We start from the raw sequence: 24,614 nt of genomic DNA on the forward strand, positions 1-24,614 counted from the left end.
AGGTAGCTCAGTGATCTTGCATGCACAGCCCGCTTGATTTTGCACTGGAAGGCAAGACTCTTTAAGCATGTACGTTTGGTTCTCTTGATCAATGCAGAGTACGAATGTGGCTCAGGCTCACATGCTCCATTCTTGTTCCAGCTAATCCACTGGATTGACCCAGTGCTCTGGGTCGCTGGAATGACCCAGTGCTCTCCATATGTCACAGCCTGTCCTTCTTGAGTGCAAGAACAGGTATGACACTCCACAGAAAAGGACTGCAAAGTGCCAAAGCAAACTGAGAAAGAAAGCTGGGTCCTTGAGGTAGGGGCCTGCAGAGAGAGCAATACAGCCCACACCCATGGTAAACTCAGGCATATTCTAGCAGCGCCTGCTTCTAGAGAAATCAGGATTCCTACACTTCAGGTGCCAAAATACTCACTCTGCCCATGTACGTCCATGTGAAATACTGGGTTTATTCTGTCCTTTAGGAAGACTAAAGTAGCCTGGCTTTTCTGCCCCCACCCTAAACTCCCTGACACCCTGGTTTCTGGGAACCAGGCACCTGGCACTTCTCTTCCTTGCTCCTCTTCAGTCTCCAGGGTCTGGTTCCTCAGAGCTCAGGAATGCTCACTCCTGAGGAAGCACGGTCAGAGCCTGAGGAACCACAGAGGGCCTGGACTCATCACCAGACCCCAGGGTCGCAGAGGCAGAGATGCTGGGACAGGGCTCCAACGGGCCGGGTGACTCTTGTGGGACTGGGAGCAGGGCTGGATGGCTTTTGCTGCAGTGAGCTGCAACGCTGTCTGGCTTCTCGAAACGCTTGCCGCAAAACTCACAGGGGAAGAGCAGAGTAGCGGCTGTCTCCGCATGCTTGCGCCGGTGCCAGTTCAGGGAAGCCTTCTGGCGGCAGGTGAACCCACAGATCTCACACCTGAGCCAGGGACAGCGGAGGGAAGGACAGGGCTTCAGCCCATCATGACTTCCCCAGGGGCTCCCCCTCCTTCAGCTCTGTCTTGCTGGCCCACCCGCAGTCCAACCTTCCCACCCTCCTCCCCCCACACTCACTGCAGGGGTTTCTCTCCAGTGTGGATGCGCCGGTGGATGACGAGGTTGCTGCTGGTGCGGAAAGACCGGGCGCAGAACTCACAGATGTAGTCCCGGGTGTCTGCGGGTTCACAGGGGTCACCCCAGCATCCATCCCCAGGCCGCGGCCCCTCCTCAGCCCAACCCACCTGCCAACCCTCACAGGAGTACTGGCCCCAATCAACCAGCTTATGCATGCCCCCCAGGCCCCCAATAGTGCCCCTTGGCTGTCAGCTGCCAATCTGTTCCATTTTCCCTGAACCTTCCTCCCTATCAGCACTGACCACCTGCCCTCTGTGCTTCTCTGGCAGCTCTCACAGTCCTGCTGTGGTTTTTCTCCTATACCTCCCAACTCTCTGGGCAGGCTCTACAGGAGGTATCCCTGCTTCTTGGGGCATTCTTTAGACATCTGTCTCACCACCACGTGTATAACCCCACACGTACCCCTGCAGCCTTCTTCCCCATTACTCCATCACATTCCCCAAACCTCTGGCCCTAGGCCCTCTCCTCAGCCATTACTCATGCTATTGCTTTGCCTTCTACACGTCCAGTACTCCACATTTCTGTTCCCCGACCTGCACTGACCTGGTCTCCCACCACTCTCAGCCACCACTCCCAGGGCACGCCCCATCACTGCACCTCCTTGAAATCACCATTTCAAGCATCCCAGTTCCAGCAAGGGCCTTCTACTTTGTCCCGCTACAATAAGCCTGTGACTGCAGGCTGCCAGTTCAGCAGCCTGTTGCCTTCCCACTGTCCCCCTCCATACTCCTTACCCAGATCCCTTTCTGGGGTGTCTTTGTAGCCTCCTTCGCTCACACTATGAATTCACTGGCCGCTCTCTCCCTGAGTTGTACCAAGGTAAACACAACCCTTGGCCTGTTCCAGGAATACACAGGTGTGGTATGGGGAGCAGAAACACAACCCACAATCCATTCACCTACCCCTCAGCCTTTCCTTTTCATTCACAACCACAAGTCCCAAGGGCCCACCATATGCCTCTGCATTTCGTGGCCAGTTCACTCTGCCGCTCTCAAGAGTCCAGAAGGCCATTTTTCATACCACCTCCTCTCTCTGCTAGCTCATTCAGCAGTGGTCTCATTCTTCAAGTCACCAGGAAGAGAGAACCCAGAGAGATTAAGCACATAGTCCCCTGACCTCATCCATCCGCCAGCTCACCTCTGCCCATATACGTGACTCTTCCTTTCTCCGTCCACTGCAGTCGCCTTCCAGCTGTGCAGAGACCCACTGCTTCTCCCTGACCAGAGGTTCCCTCCTTCCCCCCCAAACCCAGACATCAGTAAGCCTTTTCTCTCAGTGGGATCATTTCCATCTCTGTACTCCCAAACTCACAGCCTCCAGCTAAGACCCCATTTCTCTACCTGTCTTCACAGCAACACTCCAGAGTGGCCCATACTTGCTACCTCTACTTCCCCAGCTGCTCCCTGCCTTGAACTCACTTCATTCTGGCTGTCCTCCCTTGTCACACACCACCTTGTCATCTAGTCAAAGGCAGCTTCCCACCACCACATCCAGTGGCCTGTCCTCATCTTACTCAGTCTCGTAGCACTGGCACAACCCACCCCCCACCCCCATAGAACAGTCTCTCCACTTGAGTCCTCAAATACTGATCTTTTCATCTGCTTCACCAGGTGCTTGGGAGCTGCCCTTCCCACCTGCACCACTTAGAACTCTCTTCTACCTAAGCTCACTCCATGTAGGTACCCTCTACCCTCAACCCCAAACACCACCCACCTGCTTGTGATGAACACATTTTTCCCCCCATCATCTCTGAACTCCAGATTCACATCTTCTGGGATGTCTAAATTAGCACGTCCCAAATAAAATGTCCCTTTCCTAAAGCCTGCCTCTCCCTTATTTCCAGGAAATTTCATCACCTCTGCCCAGTTGCTCAGGCTGGAATCCTTCAAGTCAGCCTTGATGCCCTCCTGCCAATCCACCTGTGGCCAGTCTGTCCTTCTCACAGTGGCCGTTGGGCTCTACCTTCACACTCCCATCAGCCTCCAGCCACGTCCCCCCACCAACCCAACTGGACCTGCTGTCACTGTGTGCTGCGTGTTCCTACAGTCCCATTTCTCCACATGGCAGTGGAGTTGCTCCTCTTAAAGTCAGTTGTGTCCTTCTGCCATACACGACTTTATCTCGTTTGGCCAGAGGCCAAGCCATGCTGATGGTAGCCTTGGAGACCCCCAACCACCTGTCTGATCTCTTTTCCTTCCTTTCTAATTTCCTGGCCTCCGCTCCCTTCCTGGAACACACCACACAGAAGCCAGGTCAGGGCCTTCCCAGTGCTGCCCATAGACATGGACAAGCCTCAATTTCTCCTTTCACTTAGGTTTTTGTTCAAAGCATCTTCCCTTTCTACCAGAGCGACTCCTCCCTTGTGCTCTCCCTCCCCTTCCAGACTTTTACATCTCTTTGTACCCCTCTTATCACTAGAGTGGACGTCTTATGAAGTAAGGATTTCCTTCTTTGTTCATTTTTTTTTTTTAATGAGTGAGAGAGAGCATGAGAGAGGAGAAGGTCAGAGGGAGAAGCAGACTCCCCAAGGAGCTGGGAGCCCAATGCGGGGCTCGATCCCAGGACCCTGAGATCATGACCTGAGCCGAAGGCAGAGGCTTTAAACCACTGAGCCACCCAGGCGCCCCCCCTTCTTTGTTCACTTTTGTATCTTAGCACCTAGAACAATCTCAGGCAGGCGGGTGCTCACCATACAGAGAACTTGAATATGAGAGTCATCCCATGGAGGGGTGATGGGACATGCAGATAGGAGGTGATGGGCCCCACAGGGAAGTGAAGGGACCCATAAGGGCAGGGGATAGCACCCACAGGAAGAAAATGAGGACGCATTTCTACCACTCACCACTGTGCAGTTTAACATGCTCCTTCAAGTGTTTCTTAAAGTTGAAGGACTTCCCACAGGCTGGCTCTGGGCAGGAAAAGGACTTTTGGTGGATATGCTGGTACTTCTTGTGGTGCTAGGAAAGGAAACAGGTAATGTCAGGGAGGCCACCAGAGCTGGCCCAGCAGGCAAGGCTCCTCTGCCCGCCCCCTTTCCCCATTAGTTCTGTCACCACCAGCTCCCATCATCCTGGCCAGTCCTCATCTGACTGCAAGCACCCCATCCCATCCTGACACCAAACTCTGCCCTCATCCTATCCTGTCCTTGACTTGCATTATCTCACATTTCTGCCACAACCTTCCTTACAAAGCCCAGTTCTCTGAACAAAAGGCCATTCTGGTGACGCTCTTGTTTCCCTAATCATGAAGTTGCTGTCTGCTGGGAATGAGAACACAATCTAGGCAGGTATGACTACCTTCAATATCAGTGTACAAAAATATTGCCCAGACTGCCTACTTTATTAATAGCTCATCACGGGTATATATTATATGACGTTTTCCTAAATCTGCTTTGGAAACACACATACACACACACACACACATGCATGCTCTCAACCTGGAACACTTTAAGGGTAGTGTGTTCTTTAACTCCCTGAGTATGTCTGGGAAATTGTTCTCCTGTCTGACCGAATTTTACATCCTGGCTCCGTAAAATGCATGGGCTGTCCCCTTTTCTATAATCCCACTTTCCCGTAGTTAAACTGCTGCTTGAGGCTGCTTCAGTCTTCTTCATTAACAGCCTCCTGTTTGACTAGCCCCACTAAAATCCTTATCCCAGAGCTTTCCTACCACAGGGGGCTGACGTACCCATTTCCTCTCCCAAATCCCATCCACCACCGCTTCGCCATCCCTCTGATCTGGGCTCTCCCTCAGCTTCAGGACATCATCTGGGAGGACTCTGGGTTAGGTGTGGATCTGTGGCCCTTCCCTCTTTGTGCCTCAAACCTCTCCTGCAGTTAGGCTGCATCTTCTGGTCCTCTGGCACTAGAACTACCCACTCCAGCCAGCAGGACCCAGTGGCTGAGTGCAGACTCTGGAACCCCAGCGCAACCATGCACTAGCTTTCAGTGTGCCTCAGTCGCCTCACCTGTAGGAGGAACAGTCTTGGCACCTACTCCCTAGGGATGTTTTGGAGACCAGAAGTTGATGATCCACATCAACTGCTTAGAAAGATGCTAGCACTCCAAGACCCTGAGGAATGCCACTGTCATCCCCATGTGACCCTTGGAGGGCCCACGCAACCAGCAGTGGCGAGCAACAGCTGTGCACCTGACGCTTGGTTTTCTTATCTACAGCGGTCTGTTTAGTGATTAACTCTAGGTGAGCTCTGCAGGTCCAGCTCTTCTCTTCCTCCAAATCCACCCACACCCCAAGCTTCTTTGCTTCCGCTTCTCCTTCACCTCCGCATTTCCTTAAGCCCTTCTCATATACCTCTGAGGCCACATAGAGCCCAGTCTGTGACCCTCATGTCCTCACATTCAAATACTGCCGGTTGGAGAAGATCCTTCCACAGCCAGGGAAGTCACAAGGCAGCAGCTCTCTTTTGGCAGCTTTCCTGGGGGGGAAGGATAGGCAGGAGCATAAGGACTCCCACAGGCTCTCCTCAGCCCCCTCTTCTCACTCCCCTCCCCAAGGCCCCCTCCCTGAGGCCTACCTAATTCTCTTGGGGCCGATCTGTGTCGTGTCCTCCTCCCAGGCCAAGGTCAGAGCAGACTGGGCCTGACTCCCAGGGCTATGGGCAACAAAGAGGGAGCAGAGGGCCTCGAGGAAGGGCCATGTCCCAAGATGCCCCTGCCCTCTGTCTCAGCCATCAGGTTACCTGGCCAGGGGCTCAGTCTGCTGGGCTACTTGAGGTGTCCCTCTGAGTTCTGGCTGTACCCCAACTTCCGTAGGCAGAAGAGCTCCAGAACCCGATGAGGATGTTGATGAAGATGGTACAGCAAGAGAATTGAGGGGAGCTGCTGGGGCCGGGGGTGTCTCCCCGTCCTTAAGTGCATGGGTGACAGGGGAAGGAAGTACTCTGGGGGCATCTGGATCACTGCTGAAAAGAGAAGGAAAAGAAGGGCATTATCTCCCCGGGCTCTCAGCTGGCCTTCAACCCAACCCCAGCCCCTAAATTGCCAAGATCCCAATCTCAAAACAATGCTACCCATACCCTAGGATCTATGTTCACACCTACTTTCGTCTTTCATTTTCCTCTGAGCCTGCCTTCATCCCCTTTCCCCAATTCAGAGCCTCCAATTCTTTCTGCCTTCCCCACCAATAAGCCTTTCCCTTGAGTCTGGAAAGCCTGGGATCCCTGACCAGCTGTTCTCTCCCTGCTGCTCTGTTCAACATCTTTCCACAGCCCCAACTTGCTCGTCTGGGGAGGAGCTGTAGGTCCATGGGCTGGCATCACTGAGCATCTCCTCTTCATCCTCATCTTCCTCCTCCCCATCTTCTCCTGGGGTTGGGAAGGTCTCCAGTAGGGGTCCCACTTCCCTGCTGGACCAAGAAAGGGAAGCCTCAGGCTCTGCTCCCTCACCCACAATATTCACCCAAGTCTATCCTTTCCCTACCACCCCCACCCACCCACCCCCCACTCCACCTCACCTGGGCAACTTGGCCTCCGGAGTCCTCTCATCATGCTCAGATGCCAAACCTGCTGGCAAAGGTAGGGTCAAAGGGGAAGGAACTCTGGGCTGGGGGCATGAGGACACATACATTTCTAAGGTCCGAAGTGGTGGGAGGACTCTTGGGAAGGAGGAGGAGGGTGCAGAGGCTACAGGAATCGGAAGGGGTATTTTCTTTGGAGAGGATATATTCACATGGTTCAAAAATAAAAGTATAAAAAGGTACACTTAGAAAAATCTCTTTTCTGATACTGTCCCCCAATCACCTAGTTCTTCCCACAGAAAACCTGGCTTCCTACATGCCCTTCCAGAGAAATTTTATATACATCCATTATATATATATACATATATATATATATATTCATTCTCCTCTTATTTTTCCACCAATGGTAACACAACATAAATCTTATTCTGTATTTTGCTTTTTATACCTAAAAATATATTTGAGGATATACTTCCTTGTCAGCGTAGTTTCTCCACTAAGAAAGGATCATTTTTAGAAAATGGGGCTCTAAGCCACAGAGATGGGAACCATTCTCCCTCGCTTTTCTTCGTAACTCTTCTTTCCTGAAGCCTACCTGCAGGCTCCTGCCCGCTCCTGGCCTCCAGACACCAGCTTCTCAGGGCAGTATTTGGACAGGAAGCTGGCTTGGGCTTCTCTGGAGATATGGAGCCTGAAGAGGGGCCCCACGAGAAGGTGTGGCCTGCAGAGCACTCCCACACAAGCCCCCCATCTTGGCCCCCGGGCCCCCGAAGCCCTGGCACCAGGCTGCACTCTCGGCTGTGGGCATGAGACAGGAGCACCAGATACTGCAGACCCTTGGGAGGCAAAGGCTCAGGACCTAAAGTGGTGAAGGCAACAGTCAGGGCAAACTGGGAAGCCTCCCACTCTCACCCTGGGACACGCCCTCACAGCCCTGTCCCCCAACGCCCTGGGCAAGGCCAGTCCCTAGTTCAGTTTACCATTCTTCAGAGCCCAGAACCCCCAAGGTTCTGAGACGTTGCTGTCTTCTCCGCAGGCTGCCCCCATCAAACTACCCTGGGCTCCCCAACTCCCCCACCTTTTCCCAAACTCACTCAGGGTCCCCTCTGCTCCAGTCCTTCCTAAGGCTGCTTCTGGGTCCTGTTGCCCCTCTCCCCTCCCTGGCTCCAGAACCCCTACCTCTAGCGATCTCCTCCCTACCTGCACAGAGCACACAGCCTGAAGAAGTGTACCTGCGAGGGGAAGGGGGCGGGGGGAGAAGACAGGCAGTTTAGGGAGGGATCCTGGCCAGCGGGTGCCCTCAGCTCTCAGCACGCACACACTTTCGGGCGCCCTATTCGCCGGGGACCAAGAGGAGGGAAAGGGACCCACAGAAGCCACCAATCGCACAGGCCGGTTGGCCGAAACGAGGCCCGTGCAGGTGGGAAGGAGCAGAGGGCGGGCCCCGGACCCGGGAAGGGGACTGGGCGTGGCGACTTGGGCGCCCTCCCCCGCAGCCCCGCGCCGGCCCCTAACCGGTCCAACAGGAACTTAGCAAGCTGCGAGTGCAGGGAGAAGCCCAGCCGCTCCTTGAGGAGGCACCACTGCTCCATGTGGCCGCCCAGGCGAATGCGGCACTTGCTGCGGCGCGCGTCCAGCTGCCGCCGCTTCTCCTGCCGCCTGCGGGACGCGTCCACCGGGGAGGAAGCCATGGGCACCGGGACCTACCGGACGGAGGAGACGCGGGTGTGGGCGGGCCCAAGGCCCCGGCTCCGCCCGCCGCGGGGGCCGCAGCTGGCTCGTCCGCGACCTGGGAGCCGGACCGAGTCATTCCAGCGGCGTCCGCGGCCCCGGCGCCCTCACCGCCCGGGCTGACGTTACGGCGCGTGGAAGCCAGCGCCGGACGGCGGGCGGCAGCGAGACGGGGTCGAGGCCGAACGATGGCCGGACCCGAGACGCCGAAGCGCTGGCACGGGGCTGGGCAAGGGCGTGAGACTCACGGAGGACTTTCAACTGGGGCTGCTTGGGGGGGCAGGGGCAGTTTCCCCCTGAGGAGAGCACGGGCCTTTACTGGCGGGCGAGGAACGCGGAGCTGGCGCCGCCGGGGGTCGCTCTTCGTGGCGGGGCGACCGTGGCTGGGGCCGGGTCTGGACGGCGCCCCCACCCCGGCTCGGGCCGCCCCACTTAACGCTCACTGTGCGTAGGACACACCGATTCCGAAGGCAGCGCCCAGGCCTCCGAGAGCGCCAGCCGCGGTCCACCCCCACCTGGCCTTACCTGCGAGCCCCCACCCGCCCTCAGCCCGACTGCGCCTGCGCCTCCCCCGCCTCGCGCGCAGGCCCGGAGAGCCGCGGGAGGACTAGGGCCCACCTCGCGCCTACCGCCGCCGTTTCTCTTTTAAGAGGAACCCGTCCCCCTCCGCGTCGGTGGCTGCAGCCCGGAACGGGTCGGGGCGGCTGGGAGGGGACGAGCCGAGGCCTCGGCGTGCGCCTGCGCATTGGCCGCGGTGTGCACTGCCTGCCGGGAGGCGTAGTTCCCGCAGGGATGGCCCGAGCTTGCCTCTGAGCTGCGGGCAAGCGGTGCGGAGGTGGTTTCTGTAGCTAGTGCCTGCGCTTGATGCGGGAAATGTATAGAGCCAGGTCCTGCCCCTGGGTGCCAGCCCCAGCCCCTCCAGCCTGCTCAGGGATGTCGCCTCCACAGCTGTTCCTGTTTTGTACCTCACCAACAATTTCTCCCTCTCAATTGCCACCAACATGCAAACATGTGCCGCAGAATCAGCCACCCTGAAAACCACCTAGACGCCTCTCTAGGACCCAAGGGCCCATCCAGCTACGGACCCTTCCCTCTGGGGCATCAAAAGTCCTCTGAAAAGTTGCCCAGATTCACTATGGACTCTTTTTCACTTCCATTCTCTCTTCAGATGACTCCGGGGGAGAGTTCCTCCCCATCAAGCCATTGGAACGGCCTCTCCACCTTCAGAGCAACATCTGACAATGCCGATGTTTCCCTCCATACTCCTCTACCCCAAACCCCAATGGCTTCTAGGACTTCACACTTTTCCTGGTTTTCTACCTTCCTCATTTGCTCCCCCTTTCCTTTGCTGGACCCTCCACCACTGTACCACCAAAATACTCTGTCCCCATGGATTGGAACCAAGATCAAATATTCTCTCGGATCTTTTCTTGAGTGATCTACTTGTCCCATGGATTTTTTTTTCTTCTAAGTTTTTTATTTAACTTGCAGTTAGTTAACATACAGAGTAATATTGGTTTCAGGTGGGATTTAGTGATTTCTCACATATAACACACAGTGCTCATCACAACCTGTGCCCTGCTTTATATCCATCACTTATTTCACCCATCTCCCACACCCAACTACCCTTGAACAACCCTTAGTTGGTTCTGTATAGTTAAGAGTTAGCTTTCTGGCGCCTGGGTGGCTCTGGTCATGATCTCAGGGTCCTAGGATTGAGTCCCCACCCTGACCTGCCCTCACCCCCCCTTGCTCCTGTGTGCTTTCTCTCTCAAACAAGTAATTTGGCGGGGGGGGGGGGGGGGGGGGGGAGTCTGTTTTTCCTCCTTGTTTTCTTCTCCCTACCTGTTAGGCTTCTTAAATTCCACATATGAGTAAAATCATTTGGTATTTATCGTTCTCTGATTCACTTATCATAATATACTTTAGCTCCATCCTGTTGCTGCAAATGGCAAGATTTCATTCTTTTTGATGGCTGAGTGATAGAAGTATATATATGAACATATATATATGAATATATGTATATCACATCTTTATCCATTCGTTAGCTGATAAAATGAACATTTGTTCTCTTTCCATAATTTAACTATTGTGGACATTGCTGCTATAAACATTGGGGTGCATGTACCCCTTCAAACCAGTATTTTTGTATCCCTTGAGTAAATACCCAGTAGTGCTATTGCTGGATCATAGGGTATTACTATTTTTACTGTTGGAGGAACTTCCATACTGTTTTCCAGGATTACTGCAACAGTTTGCATTCCCACCAACAGTGAAAGAAGCTCCCTTTTCTCCACAACCTCACCAACATCTGTTGTTCCCTCTGTTAATTTTAGCCACCATGGCACTGTGAGGTGGTATCTCATCATAATTTTGATTTGTAGTTCCCTGATGATGAATGATGTTGAGCATCTTTTCATGTGTCTGTTTTCTTTGGAAAAATGTCTATTCATGTCTTCCACCTATTATTTAAGTGGATTATTTATTTTTGGGGGGGTGTTTAGTTTAATAAGTTATTTATATATTTTGGACAGTAACCCTTTATCAGATATATCATTTGTAATTATCTTCTCCCATTCCATAGGCTGCCTTTCAGTTTTGTTGCTTGTTTCTTCCACTGTGCAGAAGCTTTTTATTGATAAAGTCCCAACAGTTCATTTTTGCTTTTGTTTCTCTTGCCTCTGAAGATGTGTCTATTAAGAACTTGCTACTGCTGAGGTGCCTGGGTGGCTCAGTGGGTTAAAGCCTCTGCCTTTGGCTCAGGTCATGATCCCAGGGTCCTTGGGATCAAGCCCTGCATTGGGCCCTCTGCTTGGCAGGGAGCCTGCTTCCTCGCCTCTCTGCCTACTTGTGATCTTTGTCTGTCAAATAAATAAATAAATAAATAAATAAATCTTTAAAAAAGAAAAAAGAAAAGAACTTGCTACTGCCTAGGTCAAAGGGAGTGTTCCCAGTGTTCTTCTCTAGGATTCTGGGGGTTTCCTGTCTCACATTTAGGTCTTCCGTCCATTTTGAGCTTATTTTTGCATATAGTGTAAAAAAGTGGTCCCGTTTCATTCTTCTGCATGTGGCTGTCCAGTTTTCCCAGCACCATTTGTTGAAGAGACTGTCTTTTTTCCATCAGATATCCTTTCCTCCTTTGTCAAATATTAGTTGATCATATAGTTTTGGGTCCATTTCTGAGCTATTCTCTTCCATTGATCAATGTGTCCATTTTGCAGCCAGTACCATTCTGTCTTGAGACTACATTTTTGTAATACAGCTTGAATTCAGAATCCTCATGCATCCAGCTTTGGCTTCCTTTTTTGAGATTGCTTTGTTATTTGGGGTCTTTCGTGGTTCCATACAAATTTTAGGATTGTTTGTTCTAGCTATGTGAAAAATGCTCCTGGTATTTTGATAGGGATTGCCTTAAATGTGTAGATTGCTTTGGGTAGTATAGACATTTTAGTTTTGTTTAGTTTAGTTTCTAGATATGCAATTAGCCATTATTAGCTTTTGATGTAGTGTTCAATGATTCATTAGTTGTGCATAACACCCAGTGCTCATCATATCACATGCCCTCTTTAATGCCCATATCTCAGTTACCCCATCCCCTCACCCGCCTCCCCTCTGAAATCCTCAGTTTGTTTCCTGGAGTTAAGAGCCTTTCAGGGTTTGTCTCACTTGCTGATTTCTCCCCATTCAGTTTTCCTTTCCTTCCTCTATGATCCTCTGTGCTATTTCCTATATTCCACATATGACTGAAACTATATGATAATTGTCTTTCTCTGCTTGACTTATTTCACTTAATGTAATCCCTTCCAGTTCCATTCATCTCGATGCAAATGATGGGTATTTATCCTTTCTGATGGCTGAGTAATATTCCATTGCATATATGAACCACATCTTCTTTATCCTTACATCTGTTGAAGAACATCTGGGCTCCTTCCACCGTTTGGCTATTGTGGACATTGCTGCTATGAACATTGGGGTGCATGTGCCCCTTCTTTTTCTACATCTGTATCTTTGGGCTAAATATCCAGTAGTGCAGTTGCACTGGAGTTGGGTAGCTCTATTTTTAAAGTCTTGAGGAACCTCCATACTGTTTTCCAGAGTGGCTGTACCAGCTTGAAGCCATTCTTACCACCAACAGTGTAATAGGGTTCCCCTTTCTCCACAGCCTCACCAACATTTGTTGTTCCTTGTCTTGTTAATTTTAGCCATTTGGGCTGGTATAAGTTGGTATCTCATTGTGGTTTTGATTGGATTTCCATGATGACAAGTGATGTGGAGTATTTTTTCATGTGTCTGTTAGCCATTTATATGTCTTCTTTGGAGAAGTGCCTATTCATGTCTTCTGTCCATTTCTGGACTGGATCATTTGTTTTGTGGGTACTGAGTTTGATAATTTCTTTATACATCTTGGATATCAGCCCTTTATATGTAACATCATTTACAAATATCTTCTCCTATTCCGTGGGTTGCCTCTTAGTTTTTTTGACGTTTCCTTTGCTGTGCAAAAGCTTTTTATTTTGGTGAAGTCCCAAAAGTTCATTTTTGCTCTTTTAGGATGGAATGTTCTACATAGTTCTGTTAAATCTTTCCACAGAGTCCCTGTGTTTATTGTGGGGGATGGGGGTGGAAAATGGCACCTGCCAGCTCCCTTGTTTTCAGAAAAGTCCTGTAACATGTTCCAAAATCATTACAAATAGGTCTGTCTCCCATTTGCCCCCTGGCATTGTGTGAACTGCCATTTTCATGTTGCCTTCCATGTGGACTACTATCTCTTGAAGGGATGCAACCCAGCTATCACTCACACTCCTGGCCAACCCTGTGGTGAGTCAGCATATTTTTTAAGCTCCAGGCTCCAAGTCTCAACTGTTTTTACAAACTCGTGGATTTCAGTCCCTCTGGTTTTTAAAGCCAAATGTTATGTGGTTTAGTATTACCCCTCTGAGCTCAGGATGGGAAAGACCATTTCTCTGCCCTCTCCATGTGTGTCCTCCTTGGGGCAGTCTCCCTCCACCTTTCTGACCTTCGTAACCTATGAGATGCAGCTTCTTCACTGTATTTAGTGGTGGAGTTTGTTCTGTCAGTCTTTGGATCACTTCCTACTTTATTGACTTGGATACTGACTTAGTTTTAAACATGGGATGTGCTGATCTCAGGGTCCTCCTACTGGGTCATATTCCTGATTTGTAACTTGTGTGAAAACATATGTAGCCCTGCCTCAAATGTTTTTCCCCAGAGTACTCCCTTCTTTGTGATGATTATGTATCCTAAGTTGCTGTCCTTGGATACAATTCGAGTCCTTGGGCTCAAATAAAAGTCTCTTCCTTATTTTTTTTTTAAGGTTTTATTTATTTGTCAGAGAAAGAGAGAGAGCGCAAAAGCAGGGGGAGCAACGGGCAGAGGAAGGAGCTCTGCTGAGCAAGGAGCCCAATGTGGGACTGGACTCGAGGACCCTGTGATCATAACCTGAGCCGAAGGCAGATGCTTAACAAACTGAGCCACCCAGGCATCCCTCTTCCTTTTTTTTTTTTTTTTTAAATCCTACAAGGGGGGCGCCTGGGTGGCTCAGTGGGTTAAGCCGCTGACTTCGGCTCGGGTCATGATCTCAGGGTCCTGGGATCGAGCCCCGCGTCGGGCTCTCTGCTCAGCGAGGAGCCTGCTTCCTCCTCTCTCTCTGCCTGCCTCTCTGCCTGCTTGTGATCTCTCTCTGTCAAATAAATAAATAAAATCTTAAAATCCTACAAGGTTTGTTCATTTTGTGTTGACAACAATGAGTCCCAGCTGTATCCAGAATTCAACTCTCTCTCACTGCTTGGCTTGCTGCCACCCAGTTTAGTCAAAGGGCCTTGTAGTAGCCTGTCAGTTGCTCTCTCTGCTTCACTCTTGCACTCTAGTGTCTAATCACCACACGACAGCCAGGACATCCTGGGACAGCAGACAATACCCCAGCTCAAAGCTGTCCTCTTCACTCCGTGTCTTGCACAGACTGGCATCAGTCCCTCTCACTCAGTTTCAACCATACTGTTTTCTGGCTTTCCTTGTTGGCCTTTGTATTTGCTCTTCCCTTTTCCTGAAGCCCTCTGTCCCCAGATACTTTACATGGTTGCTCCCTGACTCTACAAATTTCTGCTCAAAAGGAACTTCCTGAGAGGTCTTTCTCATCACCTGCCTCTACCTTTCTTTCTCTGCTTTATTTTTTGTCACAATACTTATCACTCCCAACATATAATAATTTTGTTTATTCTAGGTCTTCCTCTACTGGAATATAAGCTTCTTAAGAACAAATACTTTGTTTTCTTCTCTGCTGCCTCCAGGGTCTTAGGTAGAGTAGGGCCTTCTCTGGGCATGGCAGTGGGGGTGAAGGCAGACCAAGCAAGCTGAGGAAAGGCAGCTAGCTCACTGGGGCACATGGGAGACCGTGTAGTGGGGTCAAGCTGGCCAAAAGGTCACAAAGGCCAAGTAAGCTACCAGAGAACTTGAATATTATCACAAACAGTATAGAAAACACCATCTCCAAATGATCATGTCCTCCCTTCAGTCAGGGGCACAATGTGGTAAGAAACGATTATCCAAAAGTTGTAAATAGACAACACAGATAAATAGTGACAAACATTCTCCCGACTCAACTTTACTTAGGCTCCTCTTGTCACTGGCCTGACCCCCTGAACTCAGGAAATTTCTAGTAGAAGCTTCTGTGTAACTGTCAATCTTTCTTGCAGAAACTAAATTACTAGAAGCTCCTGTGTAGCTGTTAGTCTTAACTTTTAGAAACAAGCTAACAAACTACTAGAACAGAAAAAGAAACATTTGAGGGAGAGCCTGCCCAGATGAATCAGAAAGTGCCAGGAGTGACCAACAGTGACTTCAGCCTCATTATATTGTTAAAATCCCTTTCTGAGGGACACCTGGGTGGCTCAGTTGGTTAAGCAGCTGCCTTCGGCTCAGGTCATGATCCCAGCGTCCTGGGATCGAGTCCCACATCGGGCTCCTTGGTTGGCGGGGAGCCTGCTTCTCCCTCTGCCTCTGCCTGCCATTCTGTCTGCCTGTGCTCGCTCTCTCTCCCTCTCTCTCTGACAAATAAGTAAAATTAAAAAAAAAAATCCCTTTCTGAATATTCATCCCGCACCCTAAAAGAGCCAGAGTTTCCTCCTTCGAGGAGACACAGCTTTGGAAATTACTCCCTGTCATCTCCTTATTCATACAAATAAAGATGGCCTTGTAAGGCAATTCCACCTGGTGTAATCTGTCTGTAACTCACTGGGGAGCAGGCGCACTTTGGTCCAATAATTCTTTGAGCCCTTTTTTCAATGAGGCCTCAACCTTGGGCTTCCACGTTCATCCTTGCACTTTTTTTTTTTTTTTTAAGGTAAAGTGGTATTTACCCCAAAGATACAGATGTAGTAAAAAGACATCGAAGCCTTCAGTTTAGGTCATAATCCCGGGATCCAGGGATCCAGTCCAGGGATCAGGTCCAGGGATCGGGCCCTGGATAGGGCCCTGGTTCCGGCTCCCTGCTCCCTGTTCTCTCCTCCCTTCTTGGCAGGGAGCCTGCCTCTCCCTCTGCTTCTACCCCCTGCTCATGCTCTCTCTCACACTCTCTCCCTCTTTCAAACAAATAAGTAAAATCTTAAAATAAATAAAATACAAAACCTCTTTCTACAAATAGTAGAATAATGAAAAATTAGGAGTTGTAGTAAAACAGCACAAGGGGCAGAAGAAATCAGAGAAGCACATCATAGTTTAACTCTTTACTGTAACACCTGAGGTTGTCAAAAAGTAAAGCCTCTCAATCTTAGAAATACGGGTAATCCTTCATCACACATCTCTTTTTACTTCCTATTTTATTTTTGTTTTTAATTTATGTTAGTTAACATACAGTGTAGTATTGGTTTCAGGAGTAGAATTCAGAGATCCATCACGTCCTATTCTTGAGGTTAGATTCTAGAACCTAAAAATATTCAAATTAGTATTATATCTAGTTATCTACTGCCAGAAACATCTTCTGTTATGTTGTCCACAGCAGCTAATGCTACTGAAACCTCTTTGATTAGACTCCAGTCATACCCCCTCAACTGCTTAAAGAGAAACAATATCAAGGCAAATGTACGGGACCCTAACAGACAAATCCTAGGAGAAGTAATACAGCCACTACCCAAACTGAGATTGAATAATATGCTCATTGTCACACATCTCCAGGCTGTATGCTCACAGAGTACTTCGGGGAAAAAATCCAGTATTTGCTAGGTACTAAAATACTGGGCAGTTTGCTCTTTTACACTATGGCTTTCCCCAGCAGTTTTGAAGATAGACCCCAAATCGTTGACAGAATTTTGCTGGAATTGGATCTGGGGCTACAGAGATTCCTCTCCACAGCTGATTGTTCCATGCCTGGTTGTTCCAGGCTTGGGGCCACCGGGTCTGACTATTCCAGGAACAGTTGCTCCAAGACTGGCTTTTCCAGGTCTAATTGCTCCAGTGTGGGTTATACCAGGTCTGGCTGCTCCATGTTGGAAGGTTTCCAAAAGCATTCATCAGGAATCCCTGGGAATAGGCATATAAACTTAGGTATTCTATAGTTGCTGAGCTATTCTGAGTCACACTGTTGCTATTCATTGGCCAGTTGTTTTCCTGCTGCCTCTTACATTTCATTCTCTGGTTCTGGAACCAGGTCTTCACCTGCTTATAGCAAAAGTTCAGAAAGTTAGAAAGTTCTCGCATCTGCTGGAAACTGAGGTATTTCTGTCTCTGAGATCTGTCACTGAGTACATATAGCTGGGTCCGAGAGAATATGGTTCTGGTCTTCTGTTTCTTGCTCTGGGCTGTATCTTCCTTCTTCACTGTGCTCTCTACAGAAGTGGGTAGAACTCTATGGAAGTGGGTAGAAGTTTTACTCTAGGGCTGGTGAAAAAATCAAGGTGTCCTGAATAGGCAGATCCATGGAGGAGGAAAGAGGAGAGACGGTCTCCATCTGGGTGTCTCTGTAGATGACATTTGCAAGGATGCATAATTTTCTTCAGGCCTATAAGTCTCAGGCATTGAAGAGTCCCTAGAATTGGGTGGTTCAGGATGAGGTGGGCACTGGGACTGAGCTGTATCCACACTTATTGCAAGGCCATTGTGATGCAAAAGGTAGCTGCCAAGTTGTCCAGACTGGGTAGGGAATAGTTTCCTGGGGCCACAGAGCCTTAGTTTGCCCAGAGCTATGGAGTCTAATTTTAATAATCCTAATAATAATAATAAATGGATAATTTTAATAATCCTGATAGTTCATCCAGAATCCTTTCCTCTTGATATTTAATTGCTCTCCATATCTAATCATATACCTCATCCCCCACCATCCTCCAGGTGGTATCTCATGACTGGCCTGCCTTTAGCAGAAATCCTGTTAGCAAGAATCTCCCTACTCTCTTTTCTCAATCATTTTTCATCCACTGACTCTCATCCCGCTCCTTGACTACAAATTCTGGCTTTTCCTTGCTATATTTAGAATTGAGCCCAGTTCTATATGAGATTTCATATTCCCTACTAGAGCAGTTTCTGAATAAAACCTGTTATTACTACTTAACTACTGTCCAATTCTTGTCCTCTTGCATGTAGGTGTCATAAGAGTGGAGTACTTAGCCTTGTGTAGCAGACCTTTTGGGGATTAACTGATTCCATGGGCACCTTTGATTAACTTGGCTATTTTATAATTTTGCAGGTATAGCTGTTAACTTGGAGAAAAGTGATAGCAATACAAAATGATTTCTCTTTGAGAGCAAGGCCAGAGATTCCTACTTAAGCAATACAAATAAAATTTGTCAAGAGATGCCCCTGAATTCTCTCTGGTAAAAAACAAACAAACAACAACAAAAAAAACAACAACAACAAAACCCAAAACCCCAAACCCAAGTAGAAATCACAACTTTAAGCACCATAGTTTATTACTGATCCTTGGGATCTTAACCTCTCTTCCATCTGTTAGCAATCTTTTTTCAACATTCCTTTGATTGACTCATTATTAAAAAAAAAAAAATTCTTCAAAATTCCCTTTGAATTGGTCTTAGCACCATTTGTGTCCCTCATTAATGAACTGAATAAAATCTTGTCATGTGTGGATGATATATTGCATGAGAGTCATGTCTTTTACTTCTCAAAATTATTTTTGCAAATGTCACTTCAGCAGGCCTTACTGATCATCCCAGTCTAAAGATACAACCTGCTACTTCACTGCCCTACTTTTGTTCCCACAGCCCGTGTATTCATTGTGCAGATTGTTTCCCTCACTAGCAGTCAGTTTTCTGGGGCGCGGGCTTCGGAGTTTGTTCATTGCTGTATTTTCAGTGGAGCCTCAATACTCAATGAATGAATGAACCAGTGAGGGTCTAGAGCAGAGGAGCTGGGCCTTCCCACTGGTTGCGAAAACACACTAGCTGTTTTTGCACTCTTTTGTTAACCGTCCCCCTAACTTATTTTCCGGCTAGGCCTGACTTTTGGACTTCCATGTCTGTGTCTGCACTGTCCAGTCTTAGCAAGATTCCTGCTGGATCAGGTTAGCCCGAATCTCCCATCCTTGATATCTGATCATCCTGGATATCTAATGGGGGTTCCTCATCCTCCACCACCCCCCAAGGTGGTATCGTACCACCCTGTCCGGCCGTTTGATAGAATTCCCCCCCTTACCTTTGATGATGTTATCTCTTACTAATTTTCCATCCACTGACCCCCCCCCCAAAAAAATCTGGCTCCTTAGCTACAAAATTTCAAAATTTCACTTATCTTTGTTGTCTTCGGAATGGAGTCCAATCTCTCCCTCCACCCCCAATGCAAGACCCCCACTGCAGTGGTCCCTACACCTACACCGCCCTTAGATAGTCTACTGTACTTCAACAAGTGTCGCGAATGAATATTCTTTTTTCTCTTTTTTTTTTTTTAAAGATTTTATTTGTTTATTTGACAGAGAGAGATCAGAAGTAGACAGAGAGGCAGGCAGAGAGAGAGAGAGGGAAGCAGGCTCCCTGCTGAGCAGAGAGCCCGACGCGGGACTCGATCCCACGACCCTGAGATCATGACCCGAGCTGAAGGCAGCGGCTTAACCCACTGAGCCACCCAGGCTCCCTCTTTTTTCTTTAATAGTTAACATAATCGTTATCTTTAGCACTGTTTCCCCGTTATCTCCAACCACGAGTGTGCGACTTAGCAGAGGAGAGGCGGATCTTGAAGGGCGGCTGGGCAGGGACAGGAAGGCAGAAATACCGAATCACAGTGAAAACTCGCCACTTGCTCTGTGGCGAGTATATTTCCACGAGCTCTCCCTGGATTAACTGGCCGGGATTTCACCAGCGAGGGCCAGGGACGAGCGGCGGAGCCAGGCGTCTGGACGGGGCAAGTAGCCGCGCCCTGCAGGAGCCGGGATTTCTCCTTGCCTTTGCCGCTGCAGGAGAGCGCCTTCGCTGGGTCCGACGCCTGCGCAGTGGTCGCCAACCCTGTCAGTTTTCCCAGGGGTTTGGGTCCGACGCCTGCGCAGTGGTCACCAACCCGTTTAGTTTTTCCAAGGGGTTTGGGTCCGACGCCTGCGCAGTGGTCGCCAACCCGTTCGGTTTTCCAAGGGGTTTGGGTCCGACGCCTGCGCAGTGGCCACCAACCCGTTCGGTTTTCCATGGGTTTTGGGTCCGACGCCTGCGTAGTGATCACCAACCTTTTCAGTTTTCCAAGGGGTTTGCGGTTGGTTAGTTCGAGTCCCTGCGCGGGAGACAAAGGTTAGACGGTTCCGGGTGCATCAGAGACCCCGCACTCTCTGGAATTCTAAGCGAGCCGCAGGCGGGAGAGCGAGAGTCAGCCCGCGCGGCGGGGGCGGGGGCGGGGGCGGGGCGGGGCGGGGCAGCGTGGCTACCCGCACAGGAAGCGGGTTCGGCACAGCCAGGTTTCGCTCCGGGTGTCAGGATGGCCGAGTGGTCTAAGGCGCCAGACTCAAGGTGCTCACCTTCCCTGCGGGTGTTCTGGTCTCTGAATAGAGGCGTGGGTTCGAATCCCACTTCTGACACATACCCTTTTTCTTTCCCCAAAGGACCCCAAAATCATCCAGTGGCTGCTGACGCTTTCTTTTTTCATTTCATTTTTTTTTTTTTTCCTCAGAGGGCAGCCATTCTCAGAATATAATGCCGCCGCAGCCCTCCGTTACCTCCCTTTCTGGCGGCGGGACTGCTACTAGGAGAAGGAGGAGGTTCAGGCACCTAAAATTTAGCCAATCGTGTTCATGGCCTCAATTTGTGTCATACACGGTATATTTAGTCTAGCTTATCGGAGAGGGTGCAAGTGGGTCTTCCCTGGTGGTCTAGTGGTTAGGATTCGGCGCTCTCACCGCCGCGGCCCGGGTTCGATTCCCGGTCAGGGAATGGGTTTTGGTGTTTTGGTTTTTTTTTTTCTTCCCCTTTTCTTTTCACTGCAAAACCTCTAACTATATCGGGTAACTTTCACTTTTGGCAAAAAATAACGATCAGAGGACGGTACTACGGTTAGTGAGCGCTGGCTGTGTGTCTGGCATTGTCGTATACCCCGACGCAGGCAGCACCAAATGATGCGAAAAGATATCCCTGGGGTTAAGAAGTCTCTCCAGGTGTCCAAAAGACATTTAGAACGGGACCTTTCACCTAGAAGGGCTTCTCAGGGGTGTCTTAGCTTCTCACAAGGACTCAGGTGTTGGAAAGCAGTCTGGTCATTCTCCCCCATACAACATCTACCTTTTTATTCTGAAGATATGTTGAATAGTTAAAATACTGATAAAATACTGACAAAACAAACAACCGTGTTCTCTCTACCTAGATACGACATTGGTTAATATTTTTGCCGAATTTCTAGAGAGAAATTTCTTTTACTTGCATCCCCAGCTTGGCACCCATGTGAAAGTTGCAGACATCATTAGGCTATTCAACATTAACATATCATCATGTGCCAATTCATATTCAAATTTCTCCCAATTGTTCCCAAAATATCTTTTGTATCTTCCCGCATCTTCAAAACGAATTGGAAGGGAGCCAAACATATATAAAAACAAAGGAAAAAAAATTTGAAAGGACAAACATCTAAATGTAACTTATGTTTTTTTATGATTTTCTATAAGTGGTACGATTATGAAAAGTCTTAATTTTCTTTGTTGTAATGTTATGCATATGCTAATTTTTCTACCATGGGTATATAAAATTTATTAGATGAATCACTTTATTTGAAAAACTGCTCATATTTTACACAAAAATCAGCTCAAAATGAATTACATATTTAAATATTACATATAAAACTATAAAAATTTTAGGAGAAAATCGTCAGGACTTAGGGCTTAGTGAAGAGCTCTTAGATAACAACAAAAGTATAATCCATAAAAGAAAACATCATTAAATCAGACCTCGTAAAAATTAAAAATTTATTCTGCAGAAGACCTCATTAAGAGGATGATAAAACAAGGTATAGATAGAAAAAATATTTGTAAACCACATATCTGATAAAGGATTCATACGTAGGATACATAAGAGAACTCTCAAAACAGTAGTAAAAAAGTAAAACAATCCAATTTTTAAAATGAGCCAAAGACATGAAAAGGCATTAATATATATTTTATTGAAGTACAAATTAAAAGCACAATGAGATACCACCACTCTCTTTGCAGAATGGCTAAAATAAAAAGTAGTGATAACACCAAATGCTAGTGAGGATGAAGAGAAACTGGATCACTTATCATTGTTAGTCAGAAGGTAAATGGTACTGCCACTCTGGAAGGAGTCTGGCAATTTTTTACAATATTAAACATGTACTTACATTACAACTCAACAATTACATTCTTAGGCATTTATCTCAGGATTGATAGAGAAACAAATGAAAAACTTAACGTTCACACACAAAAAAAGCCTTTACAAAAATGTTCATAGCATATTTATTTGTAACAACCAAAACCAGGAACAGCTGAAATGCCAGTCTGTGGGTGAATGGTTAAACAAACTGTAGAATAGGATTGCATAGACTAGCACCATAGAATACCATGGAATGCTACTTAGCAAAAACAACACATGAATTATTGATATAGGCAACAGCTTGGATAGAGAGCTCAGGTAATTATGCAGAGTGAAAGAAACAGTCTCAATCTCAGAAGGTCAAGTACTTTTATAACATTGCGGGGAGTAGAGAGTTAGGGCCTCCCTGCCCAGACAAGTGCTGGGAGGAGAGAACTTTGGAGGAAGAGATGAGACACTGACTCACACTCTTTAGGGTTATTAGGAAGACAGCTTCCCATTTCTCCATCTCTGCTGACTCAGTCTGACCTCAGAAGCCCTCTTCTGAAGCACTTAATGGACTGGTTAAAACAGGAAAGACAGGAAAAGTACTCATCTGTCTGAATGGTGGGCTGGAAACTGGCTTGAAGGAGGCTTTGTCATCTTCCCTGGACCTTCCTTTTTCCTTCCTTCATTCTTTCATTCACAGTTAAAGACTGATTGAGGAAATCATCAACAAAGTGCCAGGCTCTGTGTTACCTTAAATGTCTGTTGGAACAAGGGGCAATTGAATGAAGAAAGGAGAGAAGGAAAGAAAAGAGACTGGGAGGAAGGGAAAAGGAAGGAAACGGACAGGGAAGGAGGAAGCAAGAGGGAGGGAGGGGAAAAATGGCCAAATGGACATGCAGAGTCAAGTAAAGAGTAGACACGTAATAGTGTTTATTACATCACTGAAAAGAACAAGAAAAAGCCCCTACCTTCAAGACCTTCTTATTTGCATAAGTAAGTAGCTGTACTGAAAAACAGCTCAACCACTCAATCCATCCTTCATTCAAATCTCTTCATTTACTTATTCTGAAATCTGCCTGAATACCTGCGGAGCACAGGGACTCTCTTCCAGAAGGAGGTTGCCCTGCAGTTGCTCCATCTCTGACCAGGCTTCTAGTGCCCCCCTGGAATTCCCAGAACAGTAGGAACTCAGCAGGCAGGGTCCTCCTTCCCCATCTCAGGGCTCCTTTCTCAGGCCTAGGCACTGGAGTACCTCTGATTCTCCATCAGCAGCTTGGTTTGGGTGGATGTGGGTGGCGAGAAGAGGGTGTGGGGGGTGATTACATGGATCTCTGGGGTGAGCAGGGGTAGCGTTGTGGGCTTCGTGTGGACGTAAGTCTACATTACTGGAGGTAATTATCATGTATTTTGTGTTGAATAGAGAGATGGTGGGTAGATGCAGCCACCTGTCTGTGTGAGGGTGTGTATGTGCATCTCTGGAACCAGTGTGGAGGTGAATATATGGGTTTATGTCTCATAGCCTATGCCTTTCTTTAATCTCTCAGTCGGAATATGGGTAATGCAACATTCCCAACATACATGTGTGGGAAGTGGCCACTGAATTCTGCTGTGTGTACCCAGAGCTCCAGAAATCATGCCCTAGTCCACAGAGAACTATAGGCAAAGGAGGAGAGTCTCTCACCCACTGCCCCTCTCTTTTATCACATAGCATGCAGGTATATTATATTTAAAACTGATACACAAAGATTAAAAAGGTGAAAACTACATAACTTGTTTATTGTCTCTTGGACAAAATTATTTATTTATCTTTAAAATTTTTATTTATTTATTTGACAGAAAAAAATGCACAAGTAGAGGGAGCAGCAGGCAGAGGGAGAAACAGGCTCCTTGCTGAGCGGGGAGCCCGTGGTGAGGCTCAGTTTCTAAGCCTGGAAGATCATGATCTGAGCTGAAGGTGAACGCTTACCTACGGAGCCACCTAGGCGACCCCAAACATTGTAGTTTAGACTGACACATAACATTGCAACAATACTGTTCAGTTTTGAAATCAATCTAAAGGGTCACGATGTACCAGTTATTTTATTTTATTTTATTAATTTAATTAATTATTTGTCTCATCCAGAAACACTCCCACAGACACACTCATAATGTTTTTTATTGAGATATAATTGACATATAACATTGTATTAGTTTCAGCTGTGCAAAATAATGATTCGATATATGTATACATTGCAAAATGATCAGCACAATAAATCTAATTCACATCTATCACCTCACAGAGTTACATTTTTTTTCTTGTGATGAGAACTTTTAAGATCTACTCTTTAGTAACTTTTAAATATACTCTTGTATATTGTATTACATTATTAAAAATAGTCACCATGCTATATAGTAAGTCCCCATGACTTATTTATTTATTTATTTAAATTTTACTTAGTTAACATATGGTGCAATATTGGTTTCTGCAGTAGAATTTAGTGATTCATCACTTACGTACAACACTCCCTGCTCATAACAAGTGGCCTCCTCAGTATTCATCACCCACTTAGCCCATCCCCT

The 24,614-nt window shown here is 47.9% G+C and overlaps 1 protein-coding gene, 2 non-coding genes and 1 pseudogene across 10 annotated transcripts; 2 read left to right on the plus strand and 2 right to left on the minus strand.

The window, feature by feature from the left end:
* Positions 1 to 435: 435 nt before the first annotated feature.
* LOC111139668 (zinc finger protein 692) lies at positions 436 to 9,072 on the minus strand. Of its 8 annotated transcripts, none has more exons than XM_022491998.1 (12): positions 8,932 to 9,072; positions 8,098 to 8,285; positions 7,783 to 7,814; positions 7,178 to 7,441; positions 6,580 to 6,628; positions 6,346 to 6,471; positions 5,807 to 6,028; positions 5,642 to 5,719; positions 5,464 to 5,542; positions 3,950 to 4,064; positions 1,048 to 1,147; positions 436 to 913 (listed from the first exon to the last, which is right to left on the minus strand). In XM_022491998.1, exons 2-12 carry the CDS (start codon positions 8,271 to 8,273, stop codon positions 610 to 612), a joined length of 1,545 nt encoding a protein of 514 aa, XP_022347706.1. In that variant the 5' UTR covers positions 8,274 to 8,285; positions 8,932 to 9,072; the 3' UTR covers positions 436 to 609. The 8 variants fall into 8 exon arrangements, with proteins under 8 accessions (XP_022347706.1, XP_022347705.1, XP_022347709.1 ...); XM_022491997.1 differs by lacking the exon at positions 8,932 to 9,072 and adding an exon at positions 8,562 to 8,795; XM_022492001.1 differs by lacking the exon at positions 8,932 to 9,072 and having other exon boundaries at positions 5,807 to 6,025; positions 6,346 to 6,468; positions 8,098 to 8,340.
* LOC111139648 lies at positions 8,939 to 23,193 on the minus strand (annotated as a pseudogene).
* On the plus strand, positions 20,224 to 20,329 carry TRNAL-CAA. Its single transcript has 2 exons — positions 20,224 to 20,261; positions 20,284 to 20,329. It is a non-coding gene; the product is annotated as a tRNA-Leu (tRNA).
* Positions 20,610 to 20,681, plus strand: TRNAE-CUC. Its single transcript has one exon. It is a non-coding gene; the product is annotated as a tRNA-Glu (tRNA).
* Positions 23,194 to 24,614: the final 1,421 nt, after the last annotated feature.

Source organism: Enhydra lutris, unplaced genomic scaffold (genome assembly GCF_002288905.1).
Source record: "Enhydra lutris kenyoni isolate GAN:26980312 unplaced genomic scaffold, ASM228890v2 scaffoldscaffold112, whole genome shotgun sequence".
Classification (NCBI taxonomy): domain Eukaryota; kingdom Metazoa; phylum Chordata; class Mammalia; order Carnivora; family Mustelidae; genus Enhydra; species Enhydra lutris.

What these genes read in the sequence shown, in the direction of transcription:
- LOC111139668 (XM_022491995.1), bottom strand. Translation starts at nt 8,392, where the DNA reads ATGACTCGGTCCGGCTCCCAGGTCGCGGACGAGCCAGCTGCGGCCCCC. An exon ending in CCGGAGGCCAAGTTGCCCAG is followed by an intron (nt 6,472 to 6,579) that starts GTGAGGTGGAGT and finishes TTCTTGGTCCAG; the next exon opens with CAGGGAAGTGGGACCCCTAC. An exon ending in TACAGCTCCTCCCCAGACGA is followed by an intron (nt 6,029 to 6,345) that starts GCAAGTTGGGGC and finishes TTCTCTTTTCAG; the next exon opens with CAGTGATCCAGATGCCCCCA.